This window comes from Nicotiana sylvestris, chromosome 4 (assembly GCF_000393655.2).
Source record: "Nicotiana sylvestris chromosome 4, ASM39365v2, whole genome shotgun sequence".
Classification (NCBI taxonomy): domain Eukaryota; kingdom Viridiplantae; phylum Streptophyta; class Magnoliopsida; order Solanales; family Solanaceae; genus Nicotiana; species Nicotiana sylvestris.
In genome coordinates, this window is record NC_091060.1 from 17,053,109 (window position 1) to 17,071,110 (window position 18,002).

The 18,002-nt window shown below is 40.7% G+C and overlaps 1 protein-coding gene across 1 annotated transcript; it reads right to left on the bottom strand.

Moving 5' to 3' along the window:
• Positions 1–4,475, bottom strand: LOC104239764 (alpha-glucosidase). Its single transcript, XM_009794485.2, has 5 exons — positions 4,201–4,475; positions 2,639–3,348; positions 2,318–2,548; positions 1,532–2,178; positions 1–1,024 (listed from the first exon to the last, which is right to left on the bottom strand). The coding sequence occupies exons 1-5, from the start codon at positions 4,434–4,436 to the stop codon at positions 137–139; spliced, it is 2,712 nt and encodes a 903-aa protein (XP_009792787.1). The 5' UTR covers positions 4,437–4,475; the 3' UTR covers positions 1–136.
• Between the last annotated feature and the right edge of the window lie 13,527 nt (positions 4,476–18,002).

The following is an 18,002-nucleotide window of genomic DNA, read 5'->3' on the forward strand; positions in this document are numbered from 1 at the left end:
TTCACCAAATATTTATTGATTTCTCAGTTTCAACTATTACATGCTTTATCAGTTCATAAGGAAAATAATGAGCACTAAAAACTTGTATGCTTTATTTTCCATGTTCTACATTATGAAGATCCACTCATGGCTGTTCTTATATGGCAAGTGTTAGCTCAAGATTAAATTCTTTGCCAATAAGAACTGATAAACCTGACATCTCTAAAACACCAGATGTACTTCTGTCAAAGTTTGTTCTAATTCTTGAGTATACATTCCTCTTGCCCACCATTTTAGTTGTCAACTTATTTGCACTTATTCTACTCGCCCTATTCTTCAGTCCAAGAAAAGTCACTTTGTGTATTGTCCAATTCTTATTCATAGCAAACTCTTCATTCACAACCTCTGATTTGAGATATAACTTATTGTTTACAACGCCACTGTGAAATCTCACTAAGCTCCACTTTCCACCCTTTCCTCCCATTTCAACTTCTTCTCCATCGTCCAAGTAAACTTCGCCTGAACTATTTCCCTTGTCGCTGATGGAAACAAGAAGTTCGAATGGAGTTTCCCGAGCTGCCCTTGTTGTCATTGCTTCTCCTTGCATCGCCAGAATATTTCCTTCTCGAAGGTGTACGTTGATATGATCAGAAGGTGCAGCAAGGTTGATGTAGTTACCGGACTTCATGTTCACGTGGTTTGAATAGTTGAAGAGGTCGAACCAGGTTCCAGATGGAAAATATGCATTAACTGAAACCGCTCCAGATGTTAGCACGGGTGATATCATTAACCCCTTACCAATGAGAAACTGAGAGTCGATTTCATAAGTGTTCGTGTCCTCAGGAAATGAAAAGAAAAGTGGCCGTGCTATAGGAACGCCTCTAGAATGCGCCTCAAACATTAGTGTGTACAAGTATGGTAAGAGCCGATAGCGAAGTCCAAGCACATTTTTAGCTGTTGCAGCTACTGAATCCCAGATATATAACTCTTGATGGATAGTAAACTTGTCAGAGTGATCCCTTGAGAAGGGATAAAATGCACCTAGCTACAATTGACGATACGTTGATATTAACAAATGAACATCAGATTCTGTATGAGTATTTTAAGTAAAACCATTACAAGTGATGTATTTATGAAAACCAACAGACTGCATAGGATTCTGCACTAATATGACAACACTGTTAATGGAAACAAGTATACTCCCTGGATTAGAGGTGGATGCAGTGTTGCATCATCGGGTTCATCTGAATCCAATATTTTCGATGCATTGCATAAATTTACGTGTAAAAACTCACTAAAATTGCCAAAAATAGTAGGTTGGAACCCATACGGATTCAATAATAAGAATCTTAAAGGTTGAACCCATAGAGCTTAAATCTTAAATCCGCATCTGCCCTGGATTATACATTGGAGCAGGAGGCGCAAAATAGAAGAATAAGATATCGTATGCAGTGATGGAAAATGAATTGTGCATGACTTTTGAACTGTCAAATAGAAATAATAAACTCCTGATATATGCAAAATACTTCTTTAAAGAAAACAGAACATTTACCTGAATCCAACGGCGGCAAAGTTCCTCAGTTGTATTTTTACCAAAGCCACATATATCAGCTCCAACCATGGGAATTCCAAACAATCCAGAATTTAAAATGCTAGGAATACTATAAGCCAAGTCATTCCAAGTTGCAGCATTATCTCCAGTCCAATGTGCTGTGTACTTTCCAGCACCCACAAAAGTAGATCTGCTAAGTATAAATGGCCTTTTACCAGTAATATCGACTAAAGCAGCATTGGTCGTTTTAGCTTCGAGGAATCCATTGAGGTTATGAACATTGTACTCTAAGGTGTTCCCATAATGTACTGATGTTGCTGGGACAGTCTTCTCGTTGATTGGACGTAGGGTTCCTGAGTTATTGATCTTATAAGGAGGGTTGTCAAGAGTAGAAGACGGGCTTGGAGGAGAAGAAATGAAGTTAGATAACTCGTTCATATCAAGCCAGAGCCCGTCAACGGGGAGACTTTTATGGAAAATTTTGATTTCATTACTCCAGAAGACTCTGGATTTTGGATTTATGAAGTCAGGAAAGTAGACTTTTCCAGGCCAAACTTCGCCAAGATAAGGGACACCATCGCGTTTGATAAAAACATCCGATTCCATACCTCTCTTATAAGTCTCATACGAGCTATTTATGCTGATCCCTGTGAACAGATCAATAAGGAAACAAGAGCACTTTGATTAAGTCATTTTTCCCTACGTCTTTGGAATTTTCTCAACTTCTACACCAATTTAAGTATAAATATCAACAGAAGCAAGGAAATTCAATATGTCAAAACTCACCTGGATCCAATATGAGAACATATTTCTGGCCATCTTGATGAAGTTTATCAACAAATTTCTTCATCCGGTCAAGTGGAAAATTAATCGGATCAACTGTGAAATCCTTATAGCCGTCCATATAATCAATATCTGTCCACATGACCTCAAGAGGGATTTGAGCTTTTGCATAGCGAGCCACTACATTCTCAACTTCAGAAATACTTTTATAGCCATATCGGCATTGGTGAAAGCCTGTGAATAAAGATTGCAATAGTTGCATGAAGAAACAATGTCAAGAATAAACTCAATGAGACAAGGTAATTCACATGTATATTTACTCACCAAAAGACCAGTATGGCATGGGTGCAGGGCGGCCAATGAGCTCCGTGTACTGCTCCATGACCTTCTCCGGTACAGGACCAGCAAAGAAATACAGGTCAATGACCCCTCCAATCACTTTGTAGGTAATTCTGTCACCAGAGTATACAATGTCCATCCCATTGCTATTGAATAACAAGACTCCGTGAGTACTCCCCGCGCCAGGATGAGACCTGATGTCCATGTAAAAAGGATGGGAGCCATACAAGTTGAGATCAACATTTGCACTACCAATATCAGCATCCCAAAGAGTTAATGTCTGATTATTCTTTAGCTTAAACGTTCTCTTGGTATGCTCCCCGAGGCCATAAATAGATGACCTATCGGCTGGTAATGAAGAGGACAGTTGAAGGTACTGGTCCTTGAAGATAAGGAATGTGTCCGGAGAGTCATTTTTAGGTGAGGTGTCAAAAAGAATGTCACCTGTGGAGCGACGTTTGATGGAAAAGCCAAAAGGCGTGGTGTTGTAGAGAGTGAAAATAAGGTCTGAAATGGTGTCTGTATGGATGTAATGTGTTTCTTCTGATAATGGAAGTGAGGAATAAGAATGTTTCTCCAAAAGGGAGCTGCGGGGGAAAGAATGAGTTTCGCGGGGGATAAATTCTTGTGGAACTTCCCATCTTTCATGATCTGCATCGGTAATCCTGACTCTTAAACGATCTTTCGTCTCAAAGCTGAAGAATTGATCAACATGTAAAACAAGATAGAGTCCATTAATAATCTTTTATATTACAGAAAAGACTAACCTCACGACATTACTGAGACTGAATGCCCGATGCAGTTCAGTCTGATTCTGCACATTTAGATATTCAATCATAGATATTGTACCAGTTAGGTGAGAATCCAAATTGTCATACCACCACTAGTATCTAAATCAAAATCAAAAAGATTTTTTGATACTAAAAAGACTCATGATGTAAAAAATCCTAACACAAATAAACCAACAACAAGGAGCAGTTATTTAGAACTGAGAAATGGCAATTTACTCTCTAATAGCTTAATTTTTAGATGAGGTGCTCACACGCTTTAACATGATATCAGGGAAACAGACGTTTTGGGTTCAGATCTCACAGCTACCCAAAATGCAAAAAAGTATTTCCACGTAGTGGATCCTTGAAAAAAGAATCAAGCCAACATGTAAAGGATGTACAACAACAACAACAACAACAACAATCCGAGCGTAATGGGTCTGGGGAAGGTAGTGTATATGCAAAACTTAACCTTACCTTTGTGAAGATAGAGATGCTGATTTAAATAGATATGGTGTTTTAGATAGACCCTCGGCTAAAGGCACGTAAGGGGCGTATTGAAGCATAATATAATTAACAATTACACACAATTCAACATGTTAAACCATTGACTTTACTTTGAACCCCAAAAGAGTCCACCTAATCAAGAACTAACTCAGTTGACTCCACCACTCAAAACATCAACTTCCCAATTTCAATACCAAAAAAACTTAAGACTAAAAATGATGAAATTTCATTAACAAAGATGTAATTATAAGCAAAGAGTTCCAAAATTACCAGACAGTAAGTGTGAGATTCTGAATGTCAGGTCCAAAAACAGAAGAATTTTTGATGAGTTGAAGATGAGCAGTCAATGTCTTTCCAAAGGAGTCAACGCCTAATGATCGGACAGTATATCCATATCCAACTTGTTCAGCTTTTGTTAATACCAACAAAGTGAAGAAAAACAACAAACAATTATACAGAACAAATTGTGTCTGAGGTTGTTTTGTTTTATCACTGTGTCTATTCATTGTGTGTAGTAGAAAAGATTAAGTGATGAGAAGAATATAATATCCAGTTTTGCTGTGATATTTATATATGGGAAATGGAAAAAAAAAATGATTGGGTCTTAGAATTTGGAAGATATGCCAAGTCATTGACTGACCTCCAATCATCATAATCTCTACTTGATTACGTAATATATATATATATTGGTAATTGATTACGTAATATATACCTTTTACCATTGGTATTTATGCCCACTTAAATATTATGACATGTTTAAATCAACAAAATTTAAGGGTATTTTTGGCATAAGTCAAAAGTGTTTTTCTTTTTAAAATTTATACTCAATTAAATATCGTCATATAAAAATAAAACAAAGTGTATATATATAAAGAGCGTGTTTATTTATTTATACACCAAGAGCGAAAAATGTTGATATATTTACATAACCAAGTCACTAGTAAGAAAATTATAATTAAACTTTTATAATAAATATTAATTGGTAACCTGTTATAATCTTAGTAACTAAATCTCTTGTTTTTCCAATAAGATAGTAACTAATGTACTCTCTCTTTTTTACCAAATTTAAAAGTTTTTCCTTTGGTAATTAAATTTTTATATATATCAGGGAAAAAGTATTTACAAGCCATTACAAAAGGACCCGTAAAGCTTGGTCAGACCCATAGCTTTACTTCATTCATCCTCTACTACTCCTAGTCATTCTCTCCTATAGTTAGGCTAGACAGGCTAAATGACCAACTACTAAGCGAAGGCGGACCCAGAATTTTTACGCGAGGGGCACATTATTATGCTCAACCAATATTTTCTAAAGGCTTTTAGTGTTTAGGGTGCCAACTGTTTTAAATTAACCATTTTCAAGGTACATATGTATGTATGTGTATATATATACAAGATTTCATCCAAAGTTTACGGGATCCGGTAACTCCTCAACTGTATACATGGGTCCACATCTGCTACTAAGGATAGTAATTCAGTTTATTCAAAACTTCTGTTATCCTTCTATTGACGCGACAATGCATTTCTCGTACAATTAGCTTGCTTAACATCTTACAATTCCTCGACTTGTCTTGAAAGAGTCTTGCATTCCTTTCTTGCACCAAATTTAAAAGTTTTCTATTTAAAGTCTTAAATTAGTTCATATTTGATAATACTAGTTTGTTATCACGTGTATTGCACGTTATTATTTTTTTTTTTAAATCATTAGAACATGTGTTTTAGGTTTAAAATAAAATTTAAAGGAAAAAAGTGTGAGTTAAAGTGATTAAAGGTGATCCTATTTCTGGAAGATACAATAAATAGTAAATTCACAGGTACACAAAAATATAAATAAAAAAATATGGGATAATGCATAAAATCCTCCCCGACCTATGACCATATTACTAACTACACACCTTTTCTTTCGGGGGTCCTATTACCGGAAAAAGATCCAGTCCAGTATTATTAGCTCAAGTAATATTCAATAGCCATGTAGATTCATGCCATGTGGACCATAAAATGATTAATGGTTGAGATCCATTTATGTCACGACCCAAATCCACCCGGTCGTGATGGCGCCTCTCGTGAAGACAAGGCCAGCCGACACTTCCTTTTTTTTCAATTTTTAACGGTTAAGCATTTTTAAAAAACAATCGAAACATGATAAAATAATTCAAAGTAGCAGATAATGTCATAAATACGCGGAAGAACAACCCAAAATAGTATTTCTCAGCCCAAAACATCATTTAAAAATATCATTTAAGTATTAAAATTGAGTAAACATGGCTGAGTACGAAAACAATGAAAAATAACGTGACTGAGTTCAAGTATATAGTCAAAACAATGAGGAAATATCAATTAAAAAAATTCCCGAAGGATTCAAATAGTTGGCACGAAGCCCAAATATGGCATTCAGCCCAATCATAATGATAGCTAATAGATTTCAGTCAAATACGCGGTAAAATAGTCATTCGGGACGGACTAATTCACAATCCCCAATAGTGCACGACCCCACACTCATCATCCAGCGTGTGCCTCACCTCAATATAACACTACGATGTGCAATCCGGGGTTTCAAACCCTCAGAACATCATTTGCAATCATTACTCACCTCGAACAGGTCAAATCTCTAGCTCGCGACGCCTTTCCCCCTCGAATCGGCTTCCACTCGCGTCGAATCTATCCAAAATCAGAACGAGGACGTCAAAATATGCTAAGGGAACGGAGCCCAAGCGAAAATAATCGAAATACAACACAAATCCCGAAATTACCAAAACTCGACCCCCGGGCTCACGTCTCAGAATTCGATAATTTTTACATCAATAGGTTCCTTATCTCCCCACGAGTTCGTACATATCAAAAGTTCTGAAATCCAACCTCAAATGGTCCTTCAAATCCTCAATTAAATGCCTAAATTCTCAAGCCCTAGTTTCCCCAATTTTAACCTTTAATTTCCATAATTTCTAGCTCTAATCCATGAAATAATAGCGTATGAACGCGTTTAAGGTCCAAATTCCTTACCTCAATGAAGTTCCCTTGAAATCCCTCTTTCAAATCGTCCAAAACGCTCCCAAGCCGAGATAAAAATGGTGAAATAGCTCAAGATTCCCGAAGGCTACAATTTATACCTTCTGCTCGGTCATTTTCGCATCTGCGGCACAATACTCGCTTCTGTGGTACCGCATTTGCGGTTATTTCTCCGCTTCTACGGAAATCACTTAACTCACTATTTTTCCGCTTCTGCGATCCCTCATCCGTATCTGCGACATTGCAGATGCGATCCATCTCACCGCTTCTGCGGTTCACGACTCCCTCAGCACTTTCCGCTTCTGCGATACTTTTCCCGCATCTGCGACTCCGCAGGTGCGGTCCCCAGCCGCATATGCCGTTCCTAACAACTCGTCAAAATCTGCTTCTGCGACTCATCTCCCGCATATGCGGCGTCGCACCTGCGGTCCCCAATCCGCAGGTGTGGAAATACAAGAAGCAACAATTTCAGCAGCTGCAACAAAGTCCAAACTTCTCCGTTAACCATCCGAAATCATCCCGAGGTCCCCAGGACCTCAACCAAAAACACAAACATATCTTAATACCTTATTCTAACTTGTTCCAATCATAAAAACACCTCAAACAACATCAAATCAATCAAAACACATCATATTCAAGCCAAATTTTCTAAAATCTTCCAAATTACGTTTTTGATCAAAAACCCAACCAAACCACGTCCGAATGACCTGAAATTTTGCACACACATCCCAAATGACACAACGGAAATACTGCGAATCTCAGAATTTCATTCCGACCCCTATATCAAAATCTCGTCTACCAACCAGAAATCGCCAAAATACCAACTTCGCCAATTCACGCCTAAATCTACTCCGAACCTCCAAAACGCATTCCGATCACGCTCCTGAGTCACAATTCAGCTCCTAAGTCACAAATCACCTCCCGTAGCTAACCGAACCCTCGGAACTCACTTCCGAGCCCTCTAAAATATAAGTCAACATCCTATTGACTTTTCCAACTTAAGCTTTATTAAAATAGACTAAGTGTCTCAAACCTTACCAAAATCATTCCGGATTCGATCCAACCAACCTGATACCACATAACACGGATGAACAAAGTATAAAGAAGTAGAAATGGGGAAAACGGGGCGGTAACTCATGAGACGACTAGCCGGGTCGTCACATCTTCCCCAACTTAAACAAAAGTTCGTCCTCGAACGAGTCAAGAAACGTACCTGAAGCCTCAAATCTGCTCCGCATATCCCGCTCGGTCTTCCAGGTAGCCTCCTCCACGGGCCGACCTCTCCACTGCACTTTCACTGAAGCTATATTCTTTGACCTCAACTTTCGAACCTGACGACCCAAAATAACTACTGGCTCGATATCATAGGTCAAATCATCATCTAACTGAACCGTGATGAAATCCAGAACATGAGACGGATCCCCAATATACTTCCGGAGCATAAATACATGAAATACCAGATGCACACTCGACAATCTGGGTGGCAAAGCAAGCTCATAATCCACCTCCCCAATCCTCCGAATCACCTTAAAAGGTCCAATGAACCGCAGACTCAATTTCCCTTTCTTCCCGAATCTCACAACACCCTTCATGGGCGAAACCTTCAACAGAACCTTCTTGCCAACCATGTAGGACACATCTCGAACCTTCCTGTCAGCATAGCTCTTTTACCCCGATTGCGTTGTACGAAGCCTCTCCTGAATCACCTTCACCTTCTCCAAAGCATTCTGCACCAAATCTGTCCCCAATAGCCTAGCCTCACCGGGCTCGAACCAACCAACTGGAGATCTACACCGCCTCCCATACAAAGCCTCATATGGAGCCATCTGAATACTTGATTGGTAGCTATTATTATAAGCAAACTCTACGAGTGGTAGAAACTGATCCCATGACCCTCCAAAATCAATAACATAAGCACGCAACATGTCCTCCAATATCTGAATAGTGCGCTCGGACTGCCCATCCATCTGTGGGTGAAAAGTTGTGCTCAACTCAACCTGAGTACCCAACTCTCGCTGCACAAACCTCTAAAACTGCGATGTAAACTGAGTGCCCCTATCTGAAATGATGGAAACTGGGACACCATGCAAACGAACAATCTCTCGGATATAGATCTCTACCAATCGCTCTGAAGAATAGGTAGTACACACAGGAATGAAGTGCGCGGACTTGGTCATCCAATCCATAATCACCCAAATAGCATCGAACTTTCTCAAAGTCTGTGGAAGTCCAACTACAAAATCCATAGTGATCCTCTCCCACTTCCACTCTGGAATATTTATCTGCTGAAGCAAGCCACCCGGTCTCTGATGCTCATATTTCACCTGCTGACAATTGAGACACCTAACAACAAATCCTATAATATATTTCTTCATTCTTCTCCACCAATAGTGCTACCTCAAATCCTGATACATCTTCGCGGCACCCGGAAGAATGGAATATCGCGAGCTATGGGCCTCCTCCAGAATTAACTCCCGAAGCCCATCCACATTGGCACACAAATCCGGCCCTGCATCCTCAACACCCTATCATCTCCAATGGTTACATCTATAGCATCATCATGCTGAACCCTGTCCTTAAGGACAAGCAAGTGCGGATCATCATAGTGGCGCTCTCTGAGGCGATCATATAAAGAAGACCGAGAAACCACACAAGCCAATACTCGACTGGGCTCCAAAATATCTAACCTCACGAACCGATTGGCCAAAGCCTGAACATCAACTGCAAGAGGTCTCTACCCAACTGTAATATATGCCAAACTCCCTATACTTACTGCCTTTCGGCTCAAGGCATCGACAATCACATTGGCCTTTTCCCGGATAGTACAATATAGTGATATTATAATCCTTAAGCAACTCCAACCACCTCCGCTGCCTCAAATTGAGATCCTTCTGTTTAAACAAGTGCTGGAGGCTACGATAATCAGTAAACACCTTATAAGACACACCATACAAGTAATGCCTCCAAATTTTTAATGCGTGAACTATGGCAACCAACTACAAATTATGAACGGGGTTGTTCTTCTCATGGGGCTTCAACTGACGAGAAGCATAAACAATAACTCTACCCTCCTACATCAACACACAACCAATGCCAACTCTCGAAGCATCACAATACACGGTATATGAACCTGAAACTGATGGTAAGACCAATACTAGAGTTGTGGTCAAATCTGTCTAGAGCTTCCGAAAGCTCTCCTCACACTCGTCCGACCATACAAATGAAGCACCCTTCTGAGTCAACTTGGTCAAGGGCGATGGGATAGATGAGAATCCCTGAACAAACCGGCGATAATAGCCTGCCAAACCAAGAAAGCTGTGAATCTCTATGGCTGAGGACGGTCTGGACCAACTCTGAACCGCCTCTAGCTTCTTCGGATCAACCTGAATACCCTCGCTGGACACCACGTGCCCCAAGAAAGACACTGAACTGAGCCAAAACTCACACTTGAAGAATTTTGCATAAAGCTTCTCCTCTCTCAATCTCTGCAACACAACCTTCAAATGCTCTGCGTACTCCTCCTGACTACGTGAATATACCAGAATATCATCAATGAAGACTATGACAAACGAGTCAAAATAAGGCCGAAATACACTGTTCATCAAATGCACGAACGCTGCTGGGGCATTGATCAGCCCAAAAGACATCACCAAGAACTCATAATGACCATATCGGGTCCTAAAAGCTGTCTTAAGAATATCCGAGTCCCTGATCTCAACTGGTGATAACCTGAACAGAGATCAATCTTGGAGAACACTCTCGCTCCCTGAAGCTAGCCGAATAAATCATCAATGCGAGGCAAAGGATACGTGTTCTTAATTGTTACTTTATTCAATTGCCTATAATCAATGCACATTCTCATAGTGACATCCTTCTTCTTCACAAATAGAATCGGCGCACCCCAGGGTGACACACTAGGCCGAATGAACCCTTTATCAAGGAGTTCCTGAAGCTGCTCCTTTAATTCCTTCAACTCCGCTGGTGCCATACAATACAGTGGAATAGAAATGGGCTGAGTGCCTGACACCAGGTCAATACCAAAATCAATATCCATGTCAGGTGGCATGCCCGACAGGTCTGCAGGAAACACATCGGAAAAAACCCTCACAACTGGAACAGAATCAATACTGGGAGTCTCAGCTCCGACATCCCTCACAAAGGCTAGGTACGAGAGACAACTCTTCCCAAGATTTTAAGAATGAGATAACTCTACTGGGAACATAATCAGTCACACCTCGCCATACGATCCGTGGCACACCCGGTATAGCCAATGTGACTGTCTTAGCATGACAGTCCAGAATAGCACGACACGGAGATAGCCAATCCATGCCTAAAATGATATCGAAATCCACCATACACAATAATAAAAGATCCACACGAGTCTCCAGACCCCAAATAGTCACCATACACGACCGGTACACACGGTTTACAACAATAGTATCGCCCACCAGGGTAGATACATGAACAGGTGAAAAGAAACTCATGGGGCGTACCCAAATAACGAGCAAAGTATGATAAAACATAAGAAAAGGTGGAACCGGGATCAAATAATACGGAGACATCTCTGTGGTAGACTGAAACAATACCAGTAATAACAGCATCTGAAGCAATAGCATCGGGTCTGCCTAGAAGTGCATAGAAACGAGCCTGACCGCCACTTGATCGACCTCCCCCTCTAGGGCGACCCCTAGCTGACTGACCTCCACCCCTAGTTGGCTGGGCGGGTGGTGGTGAAGTAACTGGTGCTGAAGCCGATGACTGATCCCTCTGTCGAGATGAGCTCGCAAGACGACGAGGGCACTGCCTCCACATATGACCCATCTCACACACTCATAACAACTCCCAGGTACTGGAGAAGGGGACTGAAGGGAACCCCTTGCACCGGAGTGACTAGCAGATGCGCTCGGCATAGAAGAGCCCTGAACTGATAGAGCACGGGACGAACTCTGAGCTGGAAGGGCACTAAGTGATGACTGGTCCTGATGAGAACTGTGAGAACCATGACTCGATAATGCCCCACGATAACCTGGGCGAGCTAGCTGAGCATGCTTGAATGGATGGCCTCTGCTGTGCTGAAACTGACCTCTCGAAGGAGTGCCACTGTAACTACCAGATCCTCGAGGCCTCTTGGCCTCCCTCTACTCGCTCTCCTGGCGACGAACAGACTCAATCTCACAGGAAATATCCACAACCTCCTCAAACGTAGCACCAATCACCCTATCCCTGGTCATGAGAATGCGAAGCTGATAAGTGAGGCCATCAACAAACCTCCTAAACCTCTCTCTATCTGTCGGAACCATCCAAATAGCATGATGAGCTAACTCGGAGAACCTCATCTCGTACTACGCCATAGTCATCTCTCCCTGACGCAACCACTCAAACTCCCTATGCAACTCCTCTCTACGGAACTGCGGCATATACTTCTCCAGAAAGAGAACAGAGAACTGCTGCTAGGTAAGGGGTGCTGCACCAATAGGCCTACGCCTCTTAAAAGCCTCCCACCAAGTAAAGGCAGCTCCCGAAAACTAATAAGTAGTGAAAGCGACCTCGCTGGTCTCCAGAATACCCATTGTACGAAGCATCCTCTAGCACTTATCTAAGAAACCCTAGGCATCCTCACCCTCTGTACCACTAAAGGTCGGAGGCTGCAGTCTACCAAACCTCTCCAACCTACGCTGCTCATCCTCCGGTATAGCAGGAACTACATAGTCCTGAACAGCAGCAACCGGTTGGGCTGGATGTGCCCCTGGCGTCTGAAGTCCCTGCACGACCTGCTCAGGTGTACGAGCGGCGGGCGTCTGATTGCCTCCCCCGGCCTGAGAAGTACCTACGACTGTAGTGGCTGAAACCGCCTGAGCTAGGCCAGTGTAAACTGATAAGATCTGAGCCAAGGCCTCCTAAGACCCGGAATCACAATGGCACAACTGGTGCCTGAGCTGGTGTTGTTGGAGCGCCCATAACTGGGACCTGATCCTTAGTTGGGGAAGCTGGTGGATCTGCAAGTGATGCCCTAGTTGCTCTGCCCCTACCATAACCAAGGTCACGTCCTCGGCCTCTAGTGGCCACAGCCGGTGGTACTGGTGGTCGTCCACTCTAACCGGTAGCGTGTGTCCTCACCATCTGTGAGAGAATAGAACAACAAAAGTTTAGTAATCAGATCAACAATTCACACGACAAGGATTTCAAGAATATGAAGTTTTTCCTAAAGGTTCTACATCCTCTCGAGGATAAATACAGACGTCTCCGTACCGATCTGTAAGACTATACTAAACCTGCTCATGACTCGTGAGACCTATGTAATCTAGGCTCTGATACTAACTTGTCACGACCCAAACCCGAACCCGGTCGTGATGGCGCCTCTCGTGAAGACAAGGCCAGCCGACACTTCCCTTTTTTCCAATTTTTAACAGTTAACTATTTTTAAAAAATAATCGAAACATGATAAAATAATCTAAAGTAGTAGATAATGTCATAAATACGCGGAAGAACAATCCAACACTGCCCGATACTGGGGTGTCACTAGTCATGAGCATCTATAAAACCTAATACAAGTGTGAAAAATCCACACACTATTACAACGTCTGATAAGAGATAGAAAAGATAAAGAGGGATAAACACGGGTCTACAAACGTCAAGCAGCTACCTCGTGAACTCCGAATGTCCGCCGGGAGCTCTCAACTCGCACTGGCAGGATCAGCAACGCCTGAATCTGCACATAGGGTGCATGGATTAAAGTGAGTACTCCAACTCAGTGAGTAACAAATGTAAATAAAGATTGAAAGCAAGAAATCACGTAAGGCACAAAGCATTCTATAATAAAGCAGTAAAATCATTCAAAATCACTAAATCAGTGAAAGGTAGGTAAAATCCTTTAACTCAATTGTAGTTTCATGAAAAGCCTTTTTTTAATAATTAAGCAGGTAATTGGCAGTCAAATATGAAAAATAAACACATAAAGGCTCGCCCCTCGGGCACAATATCACAAATTCGCCCCTCGGGCAATATCTCAGAACAGTACCAGCCCCTCGGGCAATCACATAGAACAATACCAGCCCCTCGGGCTCAATCTCACATCACAATGGGTACCCGCGCTCACTGGGGGTGTACAGACTCTTGGAGGGGCCCCTTACGGCCCAAGCGCAATATCAAGCCACCTTGTGGCATCATCACTAGGCCCTCGGCCTCATATAAATCAAGCCACCTCGTGGCGTACATATCTTAGACCCTCTGCCTCATAATCAGTATCAAATGTTTCCTCACAACATAGGCCCTCGGCCTTACTCAGTCAAAAATCTCACAAGCCACTCGGGCTATAGTAAAAACAGTGTTTCTCAGCCCAAAACATCATTTAAGTATTAAAACTGAGTAGACATGGCCGAGTACGAAAACAGTGGAAAATACCGTGACTGAGTTCAAGTATATAGTCAAAACAGTGAGGAAATATCAATAAAAAAATCCCCGAAGGGTTCAAATAGTTGGCACGAAACCCAAATATGGCATTCAGCTCAATCATGATGATAGCGAATAGATTTCAGTCAAATACAAGGTAAAATAGTCATTCGGACGGTCTAAGTCACAATCCCCAATAGTGCACGACCCCACGCTCGTCATCCAGCGTGTTCCTCACCTCAATATAGCACTACGATATGCAATCCGGGGTTTCAAACACTTAGAACATCATTTACAATCATTACTCACCTCGAACCAGTCAAATCTCTAGCTTGCGACGCCTTTGCCCCTCGAATCGGCCTCCACTCACGTCGAATCTATCCAATATTAGAAAGAGGACGTCAAAATATGATAAGGGAACGGAACCCAAGCAAAAATAATCGAAATATGACACAAATCCCGAAATTACCAAAACCTGCGCCCCCGGGCCCATTTCTCGGAATTCGATAATTTTTACATCAATAGGTTTCTTATCTCCCCACGAGTTCATACATATCAAAAGTTCTGAAATCCGACCTCAAATGGTTCTTCAAATCCTCAATTAAAGGCCTTAATTCCCAAGCCCTAGTTTTCCCAATTTTAACCTTTAATTTCCATAATTTCTAGCTCTAATCTATGAAATAATAGCATAGGAACGGGTTTTAGGTCCAAATTCCTTACCTCAATGAAGTTCCCTTGAAATCCCTCTTTCAAATCGCCCAAAACGCTCCCAAGCCGAGATAAAAATGGTGAAATAGCTCAAGATTCCCGAAGGCTACAATTTATACCTTCTACTCGGTCATTTTCGCATCTGCGGCACAATACTCGCTTCTGCGGTACCGCATTTGCGGTTATTTCTCCGCTTCTACGGAATCACTTAACTCACTATTTTTCCGCTTCTGAGATCCCTCATCCGTATCTGCGACATCGCAGATGCGGTCCATCTCACCGCTTCTACGGTTCCCGACTCCCTCAGCACTTTCCGCTTCTGCGATACTTTTCCCGCATCTGCGACTCCGCAGGTGCTGTCTCCAGCCGCATCTGCGGTTCCTGATAACTCATCAAAATCTGCTTCTGCGACTCGTCTCCCGCATATGCGGTGTCGCACCTGCGGTCCCCAATTCACAGGTGCGGAAATACAAGAAGTAGCAATTTCAGCAGCTGCAACAAAGTCCAAATTTCTCCATTAACCATCCGAAATCATCCCGAGGCTCCCGGGACCTCAACCAAAAACACAAATATATCCTAATACCTTATTCAAACTTGTTCCAATCATCAAAACACCTCAAACAACATCAAATCACCTAAAACACATCAGATTCAAGCCAAATTTTCTAAAATATTCCAAATTATATTTTCGATCAAAAACTCAACCAAACCACGTCCGAATGACCTAAAAGTTTGCACACACATCCCAAATGACACAACGGAACTACTGCAACTCTCGGAATTCCATTCCGACTCCTATATCAAAATCTCGTGTACCAACCGGAATCGCCAAAATACCAACTTCGCCAATTCAAGCCTAAATCTAATTCGAACCTCCAAAACTCATTTTGATCACGCTCCTAAGTCACAAATTACCTCCCAAAGCTAATTGAACCCTCGAAACTCACTTCCGAGCCCTATAACACATAAGTCAACATCTGATTGACTTTTTCAACTTAAGCTTTCTTAAAAGAGACTAAGTGTCTCAAACCTTACCAAAATCATTCCGGATTCGATCTGACCAGCCCGATACCACATAATTACGGATGAACAAAGCATAAAGAAGCAGAAATGAGGAAAATAAGATGGTAACTCATGAGACGACTGGCCGGATCGTCACAATTTAACTTTTATACTAATTAAAAAAAACTAAAATGGTAGAAGTTTGCCTAACTCCACCGTTAAGAATTAACCCAAGGTTACGTTCTCACTTTTTTCCCTTTTAATACATCAAAATATGTCTTTTAATTTTAGCAAAATAAAACAGTATTCAACTCAATTTTATCAAGAAAGGCAATTAAAGATAGCGGGAATCATCTACCCGATTTATATACCCGCCAAAAGAACTTTTTCTCCTTTGGAAAGATCATACATATCATTAAAAGATATGTATTCATCTTTTACAAGTATCTGATCTTATTTCTTTTCCTAAGAAACCCAAAAATTTCATTGTTGCTATCGTCAACAACAAACAGTGAATCTCTTGAAATACACGGTTTTATTCTCTACCTTTTCTTATAATATTAGTTATTGTTTGGTCTTGCTAAATTTAATTGTGTTTTTTATTTTAAGTTCGATTAATTCATATATTTTTGATCTAATATTATATGTTTTCATCCATATGCCTCATCTGACAAACTGCAAATAAAATAAAATTCCATTATGATTATTTAATTTATGATGGTATTAATAAGTTTGTACCTTTTTACGTTTGAATCATTATTCAGAACTCCATAGTGTTTTAAGATTGATTATATTTTTTGAATATAGTTAAGAATTTTGGAAAAAGAATGTGCGAAAATTCTCCTGAAGAGGTTTTAGAAAGTAATTCTCAAGGGATAGTAGATTATGATCAGAGGTTTTACAAAGTAATTCTCAAGGGATAGTAGATTATGATCCGAAACTTGGCCTTGAGTTTAATAGTGACAAGGATGCACTTAATTACTATAATGAATATGCAAGAAGAGTTGGTTTTAGTGTTCGCAAAGAATACATCAATACAAATAAAAAATTGGGTTATGTAACATCACGGAAGATTACATGTTTCAAGGAAGGTTTTCGTAGAGATGATAAACGAAAAGATCAAGTTAAAAAATTACGAAGAGAAATACGAACAGGATGTCAAGCTCATATAATTGTTACCCATCACTTAATGGGAAAGTACCATATTGCTAAAGTTGAATTGAAACATAATCATGCACTTGTTCCACCAACAATGGTTCATATGTTTCCATCTCACCGAAGGATAAACGAAGTTCAGGCTCATGAAATAGATTTAGCAGAGGATGCTGGATTATTTTCTAAAGCAACATTTGATTTTATGAGTCTTCAAGCTGGAGGTCGAATAAATTTGGGTTGCCAAGTTAGATCAGAAGAACTACCTTCGAACAAAACTACAAAAGGCTATGAGACGAGGGGAAGCAGGTAAATAAACTAACATACTATGTCTATAAGAAATATATTATCATTTCTTATTTCTATTAGGCTTCGTAATATAATTTTCTAATATGGTCCACTAAAGTATGAGTCCGAAACTTTTTTAATCATTTTTTGGACAAAAAATATTTTTGTACTACTTTAATAAAAAAGTTACATAAATGAGTAAAATGCAGTATTATACTGCGAATTACTGATAATAAGCGAAATCTAAGTGATTTAGCTATTGTTTATGCTTCTGCTTGATGATATTCCAATGATATATTGTGATTAATTGATGAATTATGGGCTTTAATAGTGAATTGTATATATTTCAGGTAAAGAAGCCTATATTACGTAAATCAAATATGATTGGAACCATTTTGGAGCAATAAAAACCTCTCGAAACTAATTATGGTGGAAGAACAAGAAAAGAATCAAGAGCATGGGACAGCTGGACTAGCGCGGTCAGGTGCGCGGCCGCGCTAGTCCAGATTTCGGAAAAGATTGTTTAAGCG

Bases quoted from the DNA above. Each gene is read 5' to 3' on its own strand.
- LOC104239764 (XM_009794485.2), bottom strand. From the start codon at position 4,436: ATGAATAGACACAGTGATAAAACAAAACAACCTCAGACACAATTTGTT. The intron at 3,349-4,200 runs GTAATTTTGGAA...TCAATTCTTCAG, and splicing joins AATCTCACACTTACTGTCTG to CTTTGAGACGAAAGATCGTT. The intron at 2,549-2,638 runs GTGAGTAAATAT...CTTTATTCACAG, and splicing joins CATGCCATACTGGTCTTTTG to GCTTTCACCAATGCCGATAT.